At 42.8% G+C, this 22149-nt stretch overlaps 1 protein-coding gene across 1 annotated transcript in view; it reads right to left on the bottom strand.

Annotated features, from left to right (window-relative positions):
- Positions 1-290: 290 nt before the first annotated feature.
- ankfn1b (ankyrin repeat and fibronectin type III domain containing 1b) overlaps positions 291-22149 on the bottom strand; it is a 53019-nt gene continuing 31160 nt past the window's right edge. Inside the window, exons 5-20 of the mRNA XM_078279994.1 lie at positions 18979-19176; positions 18006-18119; positions 17695-17792; positions 16455-16545; positions 12279-12386; positions 9820-9919; positions 9210-9342; positions 8625-8744; positions 8283-8498; positions 7013-7179; positions 6690-6840; positions 5373-5541; positions 5096-5262; positions 4182-4389; positions 3318-4042; positions 291-3201 (exon numbers count right to left, since the gene is read on the bottom strand). Coding sequence (XP_078136120.1) covers positions 2893-3201; positions 3318-4042; positions 4182-4389; positions 5096-5262; positions 5373-5541; positions 6690-6840; positions 7013-7179; positions 8283-8498; positions 8625-8744; positions 9210-9342; positions 9820-9919; positions 12279-12386; positions 16455-16545; positions 17695-17792; positions 18006-18119; positions 18979-19176 — 3074 coding nt within the window. The 3' untranslated portion in view covers positions 291-2892. The remainder of the gene's footprint in view (positions 3202-3317; positions 4043-4181; positions 4390-5095; positions 5263-5372; positions 5542-6689; positions 6841-7012; positions 7180-8282; positions 8499-8624; positions 8745-9209; positions 9343-9819; positions 9920-12278; positions 12387-16454; positions 16546-17694; positions 17793-18005; positions 18120-18978; positions 19177-22149) is intronic.

The raw sequence follows: 22149 nt of genomic DNA, 5'->3' as shown, positions 1-22149 counted from the left end.
GGCAGTGTATCAAATACTTGTTCTCCCCACTGTATATCATGAATCCTAGTGGAATGTTCAGCTTTCAAGCTAAGTCAATGTAGTGCAGTTAATGCGGACACGTACTGTATCTCTCCAACAGGAAGTGTAAAAAGGTCAATATCACATAAAAGATGTTGTTATTGCTCAGTGGGACTCACATGAAGGTTAGAAACGTCCTACACTCGTGTGCAGTGATCTGTTAAAAGAGAAGAAACCCTCGTAAACAACCAAGGCTTTTATTTTGTAATATTCATTTATTGTTCAATAAAAATAGATTTAAAAAAAGTGACGTGATGTCTCCTTCATGACTTCGCCTGATGGATCTGCCAACAGCTACTTGTAAACATGGGGCTTTACTTTATTTTTCAACTGGACAGGGAATTCAAATCCCCTTCTTCCCCTTCAGCTTAATCTTAAGACTATAACTTCACTGTCCTTTGACCTCAGTAGTGATGACAGCCCCACATTCACTTACTTTCACATTTAGGACAGATACAGTACATTCATCCCCTGGTCTTTGTTAGTCTATGTACATAGTTCGGTTACTGGTTGTGTTTTTTGCAGTTGGCCCCCGTAAAAACCGCTTATAACAATGTGAATAAAGAAGACATCTAAGCGCTAATACAACAGTTCAAGCCATTAGTAAAACCAACTACAACTTATAACATCAGTTATCAGTGTCTTAAGACATCTATATACAGTAGTTACACGTAAACACGTTTGAAAGTGTAAGGAAACTAACCTCTGTAAACACTTTGAGAGACACCGTTGTTAACTCCCCCTGTGACAGGTTCGACAACATTCTGTGAACCTGGAATGCTACAGTAACTGAGGACAGGTCCACTGACTTCATCCCACTCTCCTCTTTTTGACCTTTCTGGTGCTACATTTTGAAAATGCTGCAGGTTATTGTTAACGGTATGATGTTGACATTTCATAGCCGGAAAAAAGTATTGATCATATGCTGAAAAACAGTTGATAGAAAAAAATATATAAAACAAAAATTAAACACAGCAGCCTGCAGTTTGAGATGTGGAGTTTGATGTAAACAATGCACAGACTGTTCTGTCTCAAATGTAAAGTTGTGAGGTTTCACGCACTGTATAGTGTGAACAGAGAAATCAAAACTTGGCACAGGTTCCCCAAAATTAGCTAAAAAGGATGATGTAGATTGGTAAGGGGCCTTAATTATTGTGTAGTCAGAAATAGTGGTTCATCCAAAAGTACAATACCTGCATCAGTGTTTTGGTGATTGAGGTAATCCACATATTAGAGACTCCCGACTGAACGCTTCCATTTGCAAGGAGAGGGTCCCATAACCCATTAGGGTAGACAAGCTGAGCACTACCGCTCGCTCGCTAATCTGCTAGCATGTTAACAGCAGACTGAGCACAATTGGCTGTGTGAGCTATTACAATATTATCTAATAGACCACACTGGCTGTGGGTTTGACAATGTTGTTTTATGGGTGTTTTTACATTTGACATTTCGCCTTTACAATTCTCCATCGGTCATGCGCATTGCAGGTCGTGGCGGTGCGTTCAGGGGCTAAAACGTAAACCCTTTTAAACCCTCTTATAGTTAATATATAACTTATTTTGAAGCAGTTCAGAGGAAATTCTGGAATAAACTGTAGGATATGTTACTTTGCTAATAAACACTGGGCCTCTTAACAACTAGAGTCATCCCTTTCACACTAGAATCCCTTTGGGAGACCCAGCTCTAGACTGGCGGGCACCATTTTCTGAAGCATCTGGGAATACCACTGAACCAAACACAACAAAACACAGTTTTTAGCACTTTTAGCACAGCATGAACTACAGTACTTTAGATGTACTCAGCACAATTCTGGAAGGTTTACATGCTTTTTTTCCCCCATCTATTAGAAAAACCAAAAGGGTCAAGTATTGCTTGTGTTTTCTCTGTTGTGAAAATCCAAATTGGCTGGTTTTATTTTGTGTTACTTCACAAGATGAGTATTTGTTAGCTACACTACGACAGAGGATGTGTTGCCGAAAAGGGAGCAAAAGAGCACCAGAGAGCCAGTGACATCTGAAAGATGCAGCCTCCACCCTCCTCTTTGCTCTCTCTCACTCTCTATCAAGTTCTCTCTCCCTTGCTTGGCTGCTTCGCCACCAGACAGTACAGTGGACAGGAGCAGTTGAGTGACAGGCTGACGGGCCAAATCGTTGAGTCAATTGCGTCCCCAAGCGGAGACGCCAGCCGCCCTCTGTACTTCTCCCTTCCTTTCTGCCCTCTGGGCCGTGGCCAGAGCCCACATCCTGGGGACATGGGGCCGGGCGGCTGCAGCCGACAGATCTTTGGGCCTGACACAATGAGAGAGTTTATAGGAAAAGCCGTGTTCGCGTGTGGCTGGGGAGGATGATGCTGCCCATGTCGTTTTGGCAACGTAAGCGTCCCAATGTGCCGGCGTCAATCTTGGCAAAATTCAAAGTGACCCTCTATTAATCTTGCTCAGCATCACAATCTTTTTCCCAAATGATTCCTGACAGCACAAAAACTATTTCTCTTTGTTCCATTTTGTTATTGTTCATTTGGTGTCCATATGAGGGTTTCTGATGTTCATAAAAAAAAAAAATCCTACGTACGGGGGAACACATTCCATGGAAACAGAAGCATTTCATAACAAGAACACAGCAGAAAATATGACATGTTATAGCTGCAGTTGTGGATGGTAATACCACAGTGAGAGAAAATAGTGTAGAGTTTAGGCCTGTTTGTACAAATGTAACAGTTCCTTCATTTCCAAACACATTTATCCAAAGTTAATCCAGAGAATCTGCACATGGCAGGTACTCTTAAATGTTCTCTTTATTTGTCTAAATGTTCTCGTTCTCTCTCCTGGAAGTGTCACACTGTGGTGGCCCGGCTGTGTTTGAGTGCTAGTGGTGAATATTCCTTAATGCGAACGCACAGTTTGCCCCTCAGCCAGGGGTTTTGGAGCTCCAGGGGACAGAAATCATCCTGAAGCCACTTTTCTCTATTGTCCACCACCAGCATGAGCCCAAAGTGCTTTAACTGTTCGGGACTGTAGTACACACACTGCTCCTGTTCACCACCGCCTCCGCTGCTACCGAGCATGCGCCGCGACACAATGTTCATCTCCTGCACCACCAGCTGGACTATCTCCCGCGCTGACGTCCCTGGAGTTGCACAAAGCTGAAACACGGGAAGACAGAATATCAACAACTAGTGTCATAACAAATACTTAAGTCAATCAGATACTTCAACAGTTTAAAGGTGAATAGCTTCAACATGTCAAAACACATCAATACCTTAACACTGGTCTCCTTTGGCAGGCCTGTGCGATACTGCGGGTACACTCTGAGTGTGGCATGACAGCCTTTCCTGAGGGCAGCAGGTGATGGTGAGGAGAGCCTCTGTGTGCCACTGTCCTCTGATAACGTACGCGCTGGTGGAAGCCGTGGCTGGCAGCGTTCAGCCGAGCAACAGCGGTCCACCGACGAGGGCCTGTGCCATCTCCGCTGTGGCGAGTTGGAGGGCGAGGGGCAAGTAGTGTGGTAGGAGTAAGGCTGGTGGGCTGAGGTGGTGGAAGGGAACTCCAGGCTGCTGGTTCTCACACAGAAGGCCTGTCTCTTCTCTGTGATGTGCAACAGCTCGATCTGCCTGCTGGGCAGGATGAAGTCACTGTCAAAGAGCTCTGGCCCCCCCCTTCGCCTTTCTCTGACACAGTGAACTCCTCCGCCACACCGCTCGCCTTCCCTCCCGTGCTGCAGCTCTGAGGCCTGGAGGACATCTGGCGTGGAATCCCTTAGCGCCCCACCTCCGCATCCACTCCCACCGAGACACATCCCTCCTCCTGAGCTGCTCCCGTCACTACGCAGGAAACCACATGGCTCCAGCGGCGCAGAAGATGAGACGGGTGAGGGCGGCAACAGATCCAGCTCACGGGGACTCTGGGCACGGCTAGAGTCATAGTCGCTGTCGGTGGTGAGGAAGACCTCAGAGGAGCCCTCCTCATCTGATAGTCCAGCAAAATCTGCAGAAATGCAAAAATGGCAAGTACCAGAATCATGTATGTTAATGTCATTGTTGTAAGTTGAATATTAAATCCTCTATTTACAACATCATATAACCGCAGAATCTGACATGTTTCTGTTGTAAGAGTTGATTGTGACCTGAGTGCTTGCGGCAGGGTTCGGGTGAAGGCATGGGGGAGGGCATGAAGTCTGGTTGGGAGGAGGTAGAGGGGGGCTTTTCGGGCAACACTTCCTTGGAGAAGTCAATTATCCAGCTTATGGAGATGCCTCCTGTTGGCTGCTTGTAGCGAGCATACTGCAGGGCGTCCATGATCCACCTCGCATCGCGCCACACCTCCTCCATTTGCTGTTGTACAGTCAACAAATTCGTAATAGTTAATCTCAGTAACAATCAAATGTATTATTGGATTAATTTCAATCCATTTTCCATACAAATACCAGTTTTACAGTACATAATCCAAACACCTAGGTGTGTGTAAAACCATAGGCGTCAATTTCGGTGGGTACGCGTACCTATCAGATTTCATCATGAGTCATTTTGTACCCACCACTTTTTTTGAAAACCTCGAGCTCAATTTAGTTAAAAAAAATAAAATTCATAACACATAATTTTTGAGCGACAGATGCCAACAAATCCACAAAAATCTCTATCCCCACAGGGCAGGTACAGACACAGCCGTTGTGCTGCTGCGCTGGCTACATGCTTCTCTGTTCACAACCCTGCAACAACTGTAACACTGGGATACGTTCTAGGTTGTGGAAGGGGTGGGTGGCACGTGTTTGCCAAATGGAACTTGTTACTCTGTCAAAGCTTTCTTTTTCATAAAACGTGTTGGACATCATCACATTTTTGTATACATTTTTATTCATTTACATTAGTAAGCTACAGGACAGCGTCTTTCAAACCATGAACTGCGTCCCAGCACTTCTGAAAATACACTTCTGAATGCGTCTCTGTCCCCAGCACATTTCAAACCAAACTATATATATATATATATATATATATATATATATATATATATATATATATATATATATTCCTGTTGTGTTACCTGTATGTGTTCCTGGACCTGCTGGTGTTTCTTCTTAGCAGCAATGAGCTCAGCCTCAGAGAAGGCCTCCCTTAGGGCCTGCTGGGACATGAGGGACTCCAGCTCCAGCAAAGCTGAAACTCTGCAGTACTGGCCGATGAAACTGGGGTAATAGGCATTAAAGTGGACTGAGGGAGAAAGGGAATCCAACAAGAAAAAAAATAAATACAGGAACATATATTTGGAAACAGCAGTTAGTGTCAAATTTCCCATTTCTGCCAAAATCGGATATACTGACCCAATTCAAAGATCTGCAGGGGCAGGGTGAGGAAGCCAGAGCGGGGGGAGTATGGGTTATTCTGACCAGGAGCTGTGCACACTTCATCTGAAGGTGGCAGGAGGAGCAGGAAGGACACTTTCTCTCCAAACTCTACCACTTCTTGGCTGTAGATACGGAAGTCCTGCACCTAAACACACGGCAACAGGTGTTCTCAGTATGCCGATGTAGATCTTAAGCGTGATTTATGGTTGTGTGGAGGCACCACGTAGAGCTTTCGCCGTAGCCTACGCAAGTGGCCTAAAGTTTATACTTGTGCGTTGGTGTGTGCTTCGATCTCTTTAAGAGAATAGCAGGGTTCAAGAGGTGTCAGGCTACGGCGTAGGGTCCGTGTCTCCACGTACCTACATACGTTGCCACAGCGTAGATTTAACGCAGAAGCATAAATCGCGCTTAACCTTAAAACAGTGACAGAATACTGACATCATGTCATTTTAATGTATGCAGTTCTTTTTGTGCAAGATTATCATATTCAAGATCAATTGCTCAACTGCTCCTTTTTTACCTCTAAATATATACATATTTTAAGGTTATTTCAGCTTTAATGTTTTAAGATAGAAGTAAAGGGTGAGTGGTTGCCTTCAAGAGGAAGTCACAGTTGAAGGGTACGGATCACAGACCGCTAGCCCACCATGAAGTCATTTTTTCACTCATTTGAGTATCTTGAAAGTAGAACCAGAGGCTCACCAGTGGAATGAGAAGTACGGTTTGCTGTAATTATGGGTTATTGCATGTCACTAATACACTGCTGAAGCCATATTTGATTTTTGTTTTTGTACTGTAACATCCATCCCCTTTGGAAACAAACTTTAAGGTTTCAGTTCTACATTCTGTCATTCTAATCTATCAATACATATGCTCATATATGTATTCATGTAACTTTTCATTGCGCAGCCGTAGAGTTCTGTCTAGTGCGAGCTGGAAGAGTGGGTGGTAAAAGGTTAAAGTCGAATGGACAATGATTGCCATTGTGCTGGAATTCAAACCATGTTCTTTTACAGAAATCATGTAGAATTAGTGGTCTAACCAGAATTGGCTGAATAACCATTGGAATCATTTTCATTGCTTTGAGCTCTTGCTACTGCCTGCCTCTGGAACTTGGCTAGATATCTCTCGAGAGGAGTTTCAACTGGTTCCATGATATCAGTCAAAATCAGTCTACACAAAAAATACCATTTTTGTTTTGCATTTGGTAAAGAAAAGGTTGTACATCTCACTGTAGAACCGTATGCTTATGGACAAAGATACACACACACACAGTTTCACATTGTCTCTGACCTGATTGCCAGGGACATTGATGTATGCCATCAGGTCTTTGATGGCGCTGCGCAGGTCCTGTAGGAGGCAATGTGGAGCACTTTGTTCTTCATGGTCCATTTCCGACGACTCCTCCAGAGAGCTGAGAGCCTGCAGCCACTGCCACTCCTCTCTAAAACAACACACATGCAGAACACACACTCACAGGAATGCTTTAAAAGGGCGCATCAATCCACTTAACAGGTATCCCTTGTCATTGTTTAGCCAGTATATTCAGGTGTCTGGTCAAAACTGATCCAGAACCCATATACACTGACCCACATTAGGTGTCATATGATCCCCACCTGGACACGTTGCTGTTGTCCCGAATTTTGGAGTGACAGAGGACGTTGGGCAGTTTCTGGGGCACAAGCGCTCTGATCTGCTCCACTGATGTACACAGCTTCAAGTAGCCCAGGTACAAGCCTGGAGGCAACGTCTTCTTGCTTCGCCTGTGATATGCCAGCTTCTCCTGGGAACAGCAGGTGGAGAGAGACTAAGTTAGAGCACGGTATGGTAGTGTTGACTGAGGTCGACACAATTCTAATTTTATCTCTTTAAGCAACCTCACAATCATCTAAATGATTGTGTTTTCATGTTTTGCCATTGTTAGTCCTTGAGAGACTTCACTCTAAAGTTGTTCCAACATGTTTAAAGTGGAAGTCAGCACGGCAAAGTAGCCCATCAGTACATTTTTATGTATTTCATCATACAATTTGTTCATAACTGGCCACAAAACAAATATTTCAGTGAAATGTGGTTTTGCCAAAGGGTTTCTCTACCATTGTTTTGGAACCACAAGGCCAAACCAACTTACACTGGAGACAGAACAGCATTGCAACAATGGTATCAAGTTTACCGGGCTATATAGACAAAATCAACTTGTGGTTTGGTTCCAGATTGTGGTCGTTCTGAACAAAACAGCCACACAGCATTAGTTACAAAACACAAAACAACAGTTTGCAAGATCATCATCATCAGGTCCACAATGCTGAAATTCAAAGGTAACCTTCCAGTTTCTACTAAAATAAAGTGACTGAGATGATTAACATTCATGTTGGGTCGGCATGGATCATTGACCTGAAATCTGGCTTTTAATTAATTTGTTGGCAAGCCAATTCAATATGTGTCTGCACAAAAAAAGGTAACAAATGGATGAGGAGAGAATAGAAAACAATAAAGAGTGTCTGCACAAGCAGCACTGGTAATTGGAAGCACATTTCATTTTAAAGTGCTATTGTTTCAGCCACAGAGACTCATGTTTACTGGTTTTCTGTGAATGAGAGTTTAAAAACATTAGAGCGATACTAATAGATAAATGCTTTCCAGTGTTTTTGGGGGCATTTTATTGTTGACAAAGGGCCTTAAACTATGCTGTTTCATCTTGCTAACTCTCTGGGTAACAAACAATGCAAAGAATGAGCCTGATGAAAACCACAACCATTGCTGACAAACCCTCCTACCATTCCTAACTGCTGTGGCAGCAGGCTGTCTCCAAAACAAAAGCAAAAATAACACATTTTCCAAAACTGAACTAACTACCAATCACTGCCCGTCTAATCACGTCGGACTCACGTGGAGAGTGATGAGAAGCATGTCCAAGGCAGTGGGCTCTTCAGGGGATGAGATGGACTTGCGTTGGAGCTGCAGTTTGCAAAGCTGCGTCCAGCGAACCCCATCCAGGTTGGGACAGGCATTCATGTCCTTCAGGAGCACCAGCAGGGCATTACCATGCTTGTCTTTGATTGGCTCAAAGTACACCTGACCAAGGTCCTGGGTTCCCAGCATTCCCTGATGAAAAGACATCAGATAATAATTGTACTGCTGTTCAGTGCTTTTCTCTTCGTTTGGAGCATCACCACCATTTACATTTCGAAACCATAGTCCTAATAGTTTGTGATGCTGGCGTTGTACTACCTGTAGATGGGAGACAGCCTGCAGCATCTTGAGGCGTGTCTGCAGAGTACAGGAACAGGACGACTGGGACGGACTGAGACACTGCTGCAGCCAGGGAATCTCCTCCCATAGATAGGAGACCTGGCACGTGGATTGGATGCACACATACAAAACGTTTTTCAGTTTATGAGCTAATGTTCCGTTTGCAGCTGATCAGTAGTAACCAAAGGGTAATGTAATCATTTGTTAAAATGCAGTAATGTGGCCATGTAAATTACTAAACAAAAACCCATTTTTAGCACAATCTTAAAATAAATTATTCCTTTAGATTTGTATCAGTTTTATGATGGGTCATCAATTGTCTGAGAAATATATATATAATAATAATATTGTGTTATATAATATAATATAATATAATATATATATATATATATATATATATATATATATATATATGTGTGTGGTGTTGTACCTTTCTCTCTCTCTCTCTCTCTCTCTCTCTCTCTCTATATATATATATATATATATATATATATATATATATATATATATATATATATATATATATATATATATATATATATATATATCTGTCTGTCTGTCTACCTTTGTAAACCAGAGGAAGTCCTGCATGAGGGAGCTGGAGTAGGAATCTTCAACCTCCACAACGGGAATCTGGTCCTCTGGAGTCACCAACACATTGTCATCTCTGTAGAGTATGGATGTCAGATAGAGACCTCTGGAAAGTAACACAGAAAAAGTACATGTGTTACAGTAACACTACGCCACTGAGTGACTAAATATCAAAATGACACATTGCACAACTCACAGTACCCCAAACGTATCATCTATCTTGCCTTGGTGTCTGAAGGTGATTCAATTTTGATGGACTTGCATTAAAGCCTACACTGGTCTGCACGTCTCTGTGTGTATGTTCTCAAAGTAAGTAATTGTCATTAAAAATGTGATAACTATTTGCTGCAATGGAAACCATGTCACCATAAAGTCAGAAGTATATTTAACAATCTATAATGGATATGACGTTCTCTCCAAAATGAATACTCGTTGAAAATATATGTAAATTGACAAATTAAACACATTTGCCATACACAGCAATTACAATTTATTTCATATTATAGTGTAAAGTCTATAGTATGGAGGCTAACTATTTTTATGTCACATTTCACGGAGGAAAGCGGACAAAAAGAACATCTACCTTTTCAAGCTTTTAACAAATTTGCTGGTGGGTTGGAAGAGGTGGCGCAGGCTTTTGGATACTGAATGCTTCCTCCCTTGTGGTGGAGGTTTGCACTGTTCTGTGTGGACAAGACAGAGACAAGAAAAAAGATGTTTGTTACTCAATAGAACCAGAACAAATTAGTCAGATTACTTTTGGATAAATATTTTGATGCTTAAAGTCAGGGCACTTATGAGAAACTGTGGCATGACTCTGATTGGTTGTCTGATTTTTTTGCACCAATGAATACCTCTGTCCTGACAAACTCTAGAAACATCTCTTCCAGTGACAGGTCGTTAACTAATTGACAACAAACCTGACATGTCCAACAACATGGTCGGAGTGGAATGTTTTTCGACATTTCATGCGCTCCAGTGGCGCGGCACCATTTGACAGTCATGCTGGCTGCCAACAGCAGACTATGGGCCTTAAGGGAACCACTAGCTCTCTGCTCCCAGAGGGACACTAACTGTGTGTGTGTATATGTATGTGTGTGTGTGTGTGTGTGTGTGTGTGTGTGTGTGTGTGTTTACCTGCACATACTAAAGCTGCTGGAGCATGGCATGTCTTGAGCTGCAGCCATATGAGTGGAGCCAAGGAGCTGTAGTAATGTGTGTGTGTGTGTGTGTGTGTGTGTGTGTGTGTGTGTGTGTGTGTGTGTGTGTGTGTGTGTGTGTGTGTATGTTTCTTAACCCTTTGCCACTCACTGACAGGGAGGTCAGTTAAGTCTGTGGGGACATGTTTATTTTTAGTGGGCCTGGAGGTGGTTGGAGGCGAGAGAGGGATGTGTGTGTGTTTGTGTGGGCGCCTGTTGGTGAGATAACGCACCTCCCAACTCATTAGAAATCCTGAGTCCCAAACCCTTCACAGATTCCCTCTCCTCCCTCCCAGGTGATCTTACTCCAGCACCAGGCCACTTAAAGTCAATAAATCCCCCCATTCAGGACCAGAAAATAACTAATTTTCTCTTCAGGTGGACGAGTCGAGGTGGAGTAACAAGAAAAAACAGCACCCTCGACCCCTCTAACCTCCCCAAATTTCTCTTTACTCGCGAGTCTGTTCAGCTCAGGTCCTCCTGGCCTCACTCCCTCTTTGACACTGAGTAAGACAGACAAGTAGGGCTGACTGCTGGGGTGCCTGTGTTAGTCAAGGCCTCTTTCACAGTTTAATTAATAGTGTTTGGACAAGAGGGAGAATGTGGTGTGGGCTATAAGTCGTGCTGCGATGGGGGTGCGTACATGGACATGTGTGAGAGAGTCAGAGCTGAAAGAGAGACCATGAACTAGAATATTTGTGTCTGTTTCATGTACATGTGTATCTATGTGTGTGCCTGTCTATCTTTATGTGTGTATACAGTATGTATGGACAGTAGACAGGACGACTGGCGGGCTGTGGGGGGTGGAGGCAGCAGTAGTCAGTGTTAATTTATGCCCTCTCCCGACTCCAGCCCAGGACTCGTCTCTTACAGGAATAACAAACATGACCCCGGGACACGCCACCTTGGCTACCGTGCCTGAACTCTCAAGCTCAATCAGTCGCCGTCTGAAGAACCAAGAGCCACTCAATACTGACTATTATATTGCGTCTCGCCCTATTGCAAATATGGTCTGGCCACAGTGGACAATAGTAAGTGGGTGAGTGTGTTTGGGCATATGGGTGTGCGAGAAAGAGAGAGACAACTTGCTCCACGCTAAATGCAGTTTGCCGTCATGTAAAAGAGTCACTGTGGACAGGTTTTGACACTTATGGGACCAGCTTACAGCCTGCAGTGTTTGGGGATATAAACAGCCTGAGTGTGAAAGAAGTTGATCTGCATTTTGTCACAGAGAGAGAGGTATTCAGCAGAGGAAGGGCTGAGTCATGGAAAGATGTATAAGGGGGTGGGGGTGTTGTTGAGACAGAGGGGAGGGTATTATTTTTGAGGTGGCATGCCGTCTTAGGGTGTATGGCCCCTAGACTACTTGTCGTGCTTGAGATTGTAAAGTGTCTGTCAAGGTGAGATGAAACACAGCAATTGGTGAGACGTGTTACACCTGCGAGTTGAACCGTCCATTGCTCATGTTTGTGTTTGTTTACACAAAGAATATTTCTGAAACATGAACTAGATGGTGGCTGAAAATTCTGATGTGTTTGTTTAAAATGTGACGGGTGCAGTTAAAACGACAGAAGCTCAGGTTAATGTCAGAAGCTCATAGCGCAGCTAATGGTGCATTTCACTTGCTGCATGTAATTCCATAGTTGAACCCAATGGCAGTTTAAAACCTTCAGTGTGGCATAACATGTGCTCATATGTAGAGTACATTAAGTCACTATCACTACCAGGTTTATGGGTTTGGGTTTCACCAGGGGTCAGCTATGCAAACCGTTAAAGCTCTCATATTACTGTTCTGTATTTTATGTAAACACGCCCACCAAATCGATCAAAAAGTTGTTGATACCATGGCAGACACAGTGGCGGTGAGCTTCTTTTATCTGTCCAAGTAGCTGGTCTAGTGCTTCCTTCTGGCCTCTCTGACGTGGCGCACGGCCATCGATATCCATCCAACCTGCAGACAGAGGTGAGAATGACGATATTAGAAAAGTGAGAATGCAATGTGCTGTATTTATCAATAAAGCCGTAGTGCTGATCTCTAGACCTATGATGTGCATTAATGATGGAGAAGCAAAGATGATGAAATGATGGTGCTGCAAGTCTGAAAATCCTATTAAATATGTTGCTGTAATGCAAGACAAATATTTAGCCATGCTAGTTGCATAGCTCTATGGATGGCAGTGTCGGTACACCACTTTGATCCAGATTAAATCCAATTATTTAAACAATTTGTGGATGAATGGTAAAAAAGAAAAAAAGTGTACAAACATTTGTGATCCCTGAGGCATGAATCATACTAACCTTACCTCTCGTGCCACCAGGTTGACATTTTTGTGAAACGTTTTTTGTGAAATGTCTTGACTATTGGACAAATTGTCATGAAATTCAGTACAGACATTGGTGATTCCCTCATGTTGAATTGTAATTACTTAGTTTATCCCTTAACTTTTCATGTAGCTCCATCATAAGGTCAAACTTTATATTTGTCCATTACTTTGACGTCAGCCTCAGGTATGCTTTGTGTTCAGTGCTAATTACCAAATGTTAGCATTCTAACGTGCTAAGCTTAAATAGGGAACAAGATAAACATTATAACGTCTAAACATCCGCTTGCTAACATTGTCTTTGTGTTAGCATGTTTGCATGCTGACGTTAGCATTTAGCTTAAAGCACGGCTGTGCCTTAAATAAAGCCTCACAAGCCTTTAGCATGGCTGTAGACTCTTAGCCAACTGTACATGCTGGAAGACATTTTGAACAGTTTTTAGTGTTTATTGAGTTTTTACTGTCTGTATATTATCTGTTGTATGTTTACTGTTATCGGGCCCCCTCTGAAAAGCTTTTAGTAGCTTATTTGGGGTTCCCCATTTCACGCAGCCTACATATGATCATTGTACCTTCTGAAAATGTGTTTAATGATACAATGATGACGTGTGAAATAAACGAAACGGAATAAACAAAATGAAATATGGGTTTGCAGCAAAGACTATAAAATATGGAAGTAGTCTCCTAACGACACAGATAGGATTCTGAAAAGCCAAAATGAGGCTCAAAGTGGGCGGCTCCCAGTGACTGTCAACTATTAAATTAATGGGCAACTATTTTGATAATCGATTAAATCATCTTATTCCAGCTACTTAAATATTTCCATTTTCATCACTCCTTTATGACAGTAATCTTAATATGTTTGAGTTGTGGACAAAACAAGACATTTAAGGATGTCATCTTGGGCTTTGGAAAACACTGATCAACATTTTTCAAAATTTTCTAGCATTTTATAGACCAAACAACTAACACCAAAATATTGGACGGATTATTCGACGATGAATGAAATAATCGTTAGTTGCAGCCCTAATAGAGACTAAAACAGTTTTTGTATCAGAATCGGTCAGTAAGGTTGGACATTTTAACATGGGGTCTATGGGGATCGACTCCCTTTTGGAGCCATGCCTCAAATGGCCACTCGATGATAGGCAGTTTTTGGCACTTCCGCATTGGCTTCTTTTTTCAGCACCGGAAGTTGCCGCTTAGTTTGCAGAGATGAGCTGACATATAGGATCGCCTGCTGTATGTTGGGTTCTGCAAATTAGGTATTTAGGTACATCTCAGTATTTATCATGAAACTTCAAAAATTCCTAAATGGTAGTTTGAACACAACTGTAATAAAGAGAGTCGTCCTTCTTTGATCTTCATATTTTCCATTGTGGAGCCATGTTTTCATAGAATCTTCATTAGTTTGTAGATCAGTCAATAAGTTTATTATTTTTCTATGAATAAAGAAACATCATCCAACATTGCTTGACTACTGTCAGTTGTTTCCCTTTTTTTGGTGTGTAAGCCTTGTGCAGTAAGATTTTTATTATGGACAGGCTGCTGCTGGGGAAGTATACAGATTAGGTTCACAGAGGAATGTTTGAATAACATTATTTGGTTTATTTTAAATAGGTGAACCTGGCTCCATGGACTATAGAGCAATAACTTTGGTTAGATGGAAATAAACTGGACTTAAACTGACTACTTAACTACTACTAACTACTTTTACTATTGTATAACCATACAGTGCTGACACATACGTCAGTGGGACTCTATGTGAGGTTAGCCTGGGGATTGGGAGGGGGTTAATCAAATTATGCCTGGGACCCCAAAAATTCTTGGGCTGGCCCTGTTCCTGAGGCTTCCAATAGTAGGAGTGTGAGGTGTGTGAGACGACCTGCTTCTCAAACAGATCTTGTGTGTGTACTATAGGAAACAGCACCCACCCCAGTGTGAGAAAGCTGTGGTTGGCTGACAGACAGACCTACTGAGAACCACTGCTACTGGCTGCTCTGCACATATTTTAGCTCAGAATACACACACACACACACACACACACACACACACACACACACACACACACACACACACACACACACACACACACACACACACACACACACCCAGTCACCCAGTGACAGAAAGTATCACGCCACACATTTGCTATGCCTCCAAAAGCAAAACATTCTGAATGCACAGTTATTGTAATACAACCTCTATCTCTGTTGCTATCCCTCTTTGTGTTTTCCCCCTGTTTCCTCTCATTACAGAATGATATAATAATAACCAATAATATAGACACACACACAAACACACACTTTCCCTTCCCTCCTCATAGATGACCATCTCTGCAGAAAACGATCCTTCAGCACCTTCTGCATACTGTGGTAGTAAGCCAGCATCCTTGCTTGCTCACTGGAGGATGTGTCAGCGATAACCCCCCCTTACCACCATCAACCACCACCCACCCCCCCATTACCCCCACCCCAACTCCCTCTCCTGGAGCCCCCCGGAGGGCGCGTGAGGCTGAAACACGGTAAGCTCTATTCCCGGAAAGGTGCCTGTCCCGACAGGACAAGCGGGCCCTTTAATGGGCGTCCACGGCACGGTATAAGGCCCCCACTGTTGGGGCCGCGCCGCGTGCTACAGCACAGACATGCAAATATTTCCAGTGGTAGGCCCAAATGGAAAACACAAACACGCAACATCGAAATTAGCTCTGAGAGAGGGAGGGAGGTGGACAGTAGAAAAAAAGAGAGGGAAAGCCCAGTCTCCTAAAATGAAGACGCACATACACACTCACACACACACACACACACACACACACACACACACACACACACACACACTTGCTGAAAAACACGGTGTGCTGATGAGGACAAACATGTTCATGTGTTCCCCAGATGTGCCCTCAGTGTGCCAACACATCTACACTCACAGTACCTATGTTCACTCTCTTACAGTAGGTGTGTGCCGGCTGCACAGACTATACATGCTGCACACAAACAACTATCATGAAACCCATCTCACAAATCAATACACTGAATTAAACACTTCACTTAAATTAATTAATTTACTTGCAAACCAACACATCTGATATTATACTACATACCAAAGACAAAACATTGTAAAGTCCTCAATCTGTCCTTTGTAACTTATAAGAAAACCTCTGATAGATAGATAGATAGATAGATAGATAGATAGATAGATAGATAGATAGATAGATAGATAGATAGATAGAGAAAGGAAGAAATAAGATCAGAGCTGGAGAGTCAACACCTCAGCTGTTGTTGCACATGACTTCACGGTTAACTTCTTGGCTGAACTCGGGAACCTTCTTCTGTCAGCCAGCCCCAAACGCCATCCTGAGGCTATGGTTACACACTCTGACGTCCACAGAGGGGGTCCCAAAACCCACCCAGCCTGCTGGCCCCAGAGGGTCCAGCTGCCCCCCCCCCCCCATGATGCCAAAGCAACGTCAGAATGACGTTGGAACAACCAAATCAACTAATGTGAAATTGTGCAAAGTCCACACACATACGCACATCTAAGTCCTGTGTAAAAACAATTTTTCAGTGGTGTTAATTCAGTGAGGCAAGCCAAAACCCTTCAGGGCACTTGTTTGGAGATGTTGTTAACTTGAAGTTCTATGTTTTGCTTTGTGTAAAACATAAAGTACACACACAAACATACACACTGTGGAGACTTACTGGAAGGTGCAGCGCAGGCAGGTGTGGAAACTAGTGGAGGCCCCCAGCCCTTCATGTTGTAGGCTGACACCTGGACATAGTAATAGGTCCCCTGTAAGGACAGGACAGATTACAGTTAAGGCACCATATACAAATGTATGTGTGTGATTCAGTGATGCATCTGTTTGTCTCTTGCTAGGTAGCTGTCTGTCTACATTTCAGTGTGTGTGTGTGTGTGTGTGTGTGTGTGTGTGTGTGTGTGTGTGTGTGTGTGTGTGGAGTGTAAAGGGTCTTATCTAGAAGCTCTGTCTGTCTCTGTGCCCGGTCTGCAGACAGCAGGCCTCTGTCTCTCCTTTCTCAGCCAGATCAATCAAACCAGCCGCCGACACTTCCTGACCTCGCCTTGACCCCTGTCATGTGACAGGAGTGAGCTTTGGCTGGCAGCGGGGGTCTTAAAGGGGGGAAGGGGTTTCTCTCACACTATAACAAACAACCAATGGAGCGTCCATTTGTCTACATGCCCGCTTACAAATGCCAAACATAAATCAGGTGGCAGGCTACCAAGCTGCTCTTTCCATCATTTCGGGAGGCTGTTTTGCAACTGTTGCTTATGAATGGTCAGGAGCCAAGACTTTTAACAAATAACAAATAAACTGTGTTTTCCAATTGTGTTTTTAGCAGGGCCATTCGTCTTTCATTTGAGATTGATAGTGACAACTTGTGTGCGGAGTTTGACATATGTAAAGAAGAGTCACTTGGGAAATGCCTTCAAATGTTGCCAGAGCAATTGTGTAAATAATATCAGGGGCCTTCGAGTGGCAGAATAGCTTCTAAATTTTATATCAGTCAACGCCAACAGCTGGAGAAGCTAGAGCTCAGAGTTCTTTGTGTTGCTTTATCACCCATAAACTACCTAGATAATGCATGGCTGTATCCTTTTTATCTGGTAGTTCTTAGGGACTGTGGTGGGAGCAGAGGAAATAGGACTACTTCATTAGGGTTAATGCGAAAATGGTGTGATGTGCAGGAAGGGATGAATGAACACATGGAAAGATGTTCTATCCAGACCATCAAAACAAGACACATTTATTGTCAGTGGAGCAGCTCCTGGTGTTATCTTTTGACAGCATCACATATAAGAGATTTAATTCTGTTATTTTGGATTCTGGGTCGGTTTCTTCCTGCTTACTACTGGTTGAATCATCGTACTGAAAAAGACTGTCAATCATATGGCGGAGACAGAGATTCTGGCAGAACTTACAGAAGTGAGTCCAGGGATGTTGCACTGTAGCAAAGTGGTGTCCTCCACGATCATTTCACCCAGCAAAGGACTTAATAAAGGAGCACTGCTCCAGCTCACTGCAAATACACACAAACACATTTTTTAAACTTCAATAAATAAACCTTAAGAAAAAAGAAATTGGTATTGAAAAAAATTCCAAAACACTTGTGACTCGGAAATACTTGTAGTATTTAATAACACTTCTCATCTGCATTTCATTTTGCACCAGAGCTTTGTGATACTGAGTAGTTGGTTTTAAATGAAGCAGAGGGACGGGCACAGTGGCTGACCTTTGTACTTGGTAACCACAGCAGAGTTGACACAAAGAGGTTCCTGGAAGTCCACCCTTAGACTGGTGCTGCTACTTACAGACAGGCGGACTACACTGGGGGCGTCTGGAGGGTCTGGGCAGGCAGACAGACAGACAGAAAGATGGCAAAGTAAACACAAGCAGACTTAAGATCCTTCACTGCATATCATAACTATTATAATACAGTGAGCTTATACAATTGGCAGCTTACTGTAATGACATAATTTAGTCTTCCTGGTCTGTTGTACAATGCATTGCTCAGTTTCAGAAATTGGAAAGTTAAAAAAGTGTCAAGTAGCGAATGCCTGTTATCTACATGTAACATTTTCATAAGTTAATGTTGACTTAGTCAAAACTGAGAAGAAGCGAGGATGTCAGTGATTGTGAATGTAACTACATCAACTTAAATTAAACTAATACATTTTAACATGTGGTGAATAATTTCCATTCATGTCCACATAACGTACCCATCAAATGACACGAGTATGTGGAATTACAAAGAGGGGAACAATCTTTTTTTTACATCAAAGTGCAGATTGGTTTGGGTGGAAGGGAGGAGTGTGTGCGTGCGACTAAGTCTGTTTTCAGGGGTGGCTGTCTACCCTGCTACTAAGCGTGTCATGAAATGCCTGTAAAAAAAGTAAAGCAGGAATACAGGCGTGTTATGTTTGCGCATACACACACACACACACACACACACACACACACACACACACACACACACACACACACACACACACACACACACACACACACACACACACACACAGTCGTGGAAACCTTTCCAGTGTGGAAGCCATTAACTATGCCCAGACAGAATGCCAGCAGAGAAAGGGGTGCAAAAATGAAAACCAAAGCGACTGCTCGTATGATGTGAGAGGCAAGCTTCCCCTCAGTCAGCATTTTAAAAAAAAATCTCTGTAACAAGCATCAAAGTCATCCTGAAGCCTTACTAGCATGCTCGAAGCCCGTCTGCATGCGCCGGAAGAGCCGGAGCCTCCACTCCCAGGCCTTTAGCTGCCTCTCCCGGTCAGATCCCTCCCGCTCACCAGGACCATCGCTTCGAACCTGGGCCTGAAGCTCCGACACCCGCTGCTCAGCCTCCTGCACCAAGGTGGCCAAATGCACTGCTCGGCCCTCCAGACTCACAACTAAGAAACACATGGGAGAGTCAGCGAGATAGAGAAAAGTCAATGCATTCATACTGTATTAAAAGAAGAGTTTCATTACACATTATTTCAAAACTACTTTGACTTCCATAAAAATGCTTTTATATTGTCACATAACAAAGACAGTTGGTAAAAACAGCTCAAAGCTAAGCAATGCTGGACTATAACTTTGAGTGGGCTGTTTTTCCAACCAAGATTCAAAGAGTAAATGCAAAATACTGTGAATCTATTTTTATAGCAGAACCATACCATTGTGGACTTTTTCAGGAACAAGCACGTGTTCATCACAAAATTATTTACTAGCTCAATTAGAGAAGTAAATATCATGTTGGTTTCACTTTTATCAAGTGCACATGGCTATACTGATATTGCAGTGGCCTGCAAAAGTGGCCTACAAAAGCAACTGAAATTGCTTTTGCAGGGACTCTTTTTAATGTCTTTGTTTGCCAAAATGATGTGGCAGATTCCTCAATAAACTTCATTTAACTAAGCAGTCCCTCTTTAGGGATGACATCACCTAGAAAATGACAGAAAATGTGGCAATGAAAGTGAGAGGGGCAAGAGAGGGAGGAGTATTCTTCATTTGCGGTTATAGGGGAACACAAAATGGTGGGAACGTGCATAGGCATCATTTTAAGCTGCCATTGTAAAACAATTTTTCTGCAAAACTTGTGGAAAACATGTGTATAACTCATCTATATATATCATAGACCACAGACTCAACCAGCCTCCATCAGAGGAATGCTTTTCTGAGAGGGGGTAGGGTGTTACTAACATGTGAAGAATGATGTTTACTTAAACAAAAAACACATCTCCATAGTAGATGCGATGCAACACCCAATGATAATATTCAAATCATGGCCATGTGGTTAGTGATAATGGCTGAACACAAAGATTGAAGATTGCAATTGCCAATGTGTACAGATCACTTTAAATAAAAGTATATAACAGGTAATGTAAAGCTGTTAAGGTCACAAAGGACAGTAGCATACTGTACTTCTTCTTTGGTGGCTGGTCATTCTGGGAGTGTTTGGGACTGCTGTGTGTCTGTGTTTAGTCTGTGTGGTCTGTGTTTGTTCATTGTAGATTCCACTGTTGAGCGTTAGATTCCACTGTTGACAGTAAGTTTAAAGCTCCGTGTCAAAATGTCCATCTGGGTGTTTAATTCTGCGGCTCTCTCGGTGTCTCCTCAGTGGCTGCGAACTTCTCTTTGAATCTGAGAATCTCTTCTGGGTGTCAGTTGTGTTGTTCTCTTCAGCCACTTGTGTGAAGACCTAGAGGCCGTTTGTCACTTTTAAAACAGGTAATGCAAGGGTTGGGGGTTAGGGCTTAAATTAGGATTATTACTGAGGATCCTTGGACTTGGACGGATGGAAATAACTGTAAAAGGTCCATTTTGATTTACATTTCCAGCCCTTCCAGGGCTATAAACCGGTCCAGATGCTGTCACCAGTGTGTACGTGTGTCTTGATTTGTCCTTATTTCACATCAAGGATGGGATCCTCTACAGCACATTAAAGTGACTTTGTCCTATTGAGAGGGATTCATAATGTGAATATGAAGTTGCTTTGGAGAATTTGTTTGGTTGTCTTTGTCTGCCTTTGTCTTTCTGGTAACCACACAATGAAGTCAAGCCTGGCAATATCAATAAGCATCAGAGTTAAATCCTTTCAAAGCTCAAGGAAAAGTCTGCAGCGTCTTTGATGTCAATTCTCCTCAGATGGAGTTTGATTAGTACATGCTTATAAAAATAGAAGCCTTTACTTTCCTTATGTGCTGTTGTTCTCTCTCTTACACACACACACACACACACACACACACACACACACACACACACACACACACACACACACACACACACACACACACACACACACACACACACACACACACAACACTCACATTCTCTCATGAGTTATTTGAGTCCTGGAGAGAGGGAACAATCAAAGAGCAAACTTCAGTAAACATCACTTTCCATTCAAGTGTTTTCAATTTAATGATACCTTTATAAGACGTCTGGCTCAGCTCTGGAGGAGTGTGTGTACGCGTGTGCACACAAGTACAAACACAAACAGCCTAGGAGCCGTACTGGCGAGTTCTAATCATTAACAGAGGAATGGAGCAGAGGCTCAGCAGATCACAGACAGTGAAAAGTGCTTACGAAGATGACTAATATTGCATCATGATTAGCACCCCTTCATTGCCTTTAATATGTTTTCACTGCCAGCACAAAACAGAGGAGCTGTGTGAGTTTGTCAGGAGTGTGTAGATGAATGCATTACTGGTATACATGATAAGAGATTGTGCTATAAGTTATTTGTGCGTCGTTGCTTTGGGCAACACCAGCTTTGGTGTCCACAACGACAGTTGTTGATTCCCATTGAGTGGCTTTTGGGGCCCAAACAAACTCTGGTCTGGTATCAGTTCTGAGCCATGCTAAAGATTCAAGTCTATATAGGAAAATAAATGATAACAGATCTGTCAGTAAGTGACAGATGTGGGTTGGGGCTTCACTTGCGTCATAATTTGTAAAGTGTACAAGTTGTGATTGGCAGAACACAACTACATTTGGCTTTCCCACACATCATACAATTTTTTTGGCAAGATTAGATTGGCGAAAGGATCTGGCAAATCAACTTGCTTCCTGCTCAAAGCCAAGGTAACATTTGCTATGGTACGATTCACCTGTAGGCCAGCCAAACTCCAAACAGGAGTAAAGGGCTGTCAAATTTTACAAGGAAGAATACGATTAAATACAAGAGACTGAAAACATGAGAGAACCATTGCTTTCGTTAGTACGAACACATTGTGGTAACGAGTATATTTGTCAAATTCTGTGGACTGCAACAATATGCTTATTTGTAACTTTCGGCAACTTTGCATGACCTCACTTTACTGTAAACACACTCCAGTTCGTGGATGTTGGTGTTGATCGCCAAATCAGATGCAACTACA

This window comes from Sander vitreus, chromosome 21, assembly GCF_031162955.1.
Source record: "Sander vitreus isolate 19-12246 chromosome 21, sanVit1, whole genome shotgun sequence".
NCBI classification, from domain to species: domain Eukaryota; kingdom Metazoa; phylum Chordata; class Actinopteri; order Perciformes; family Percidae; genus Sander; species Sander vitreus.
Note: the sequence above shows the minus strand (reverse complement) of the source record. Positions and strands in the feature narration are given on the sequence as shown.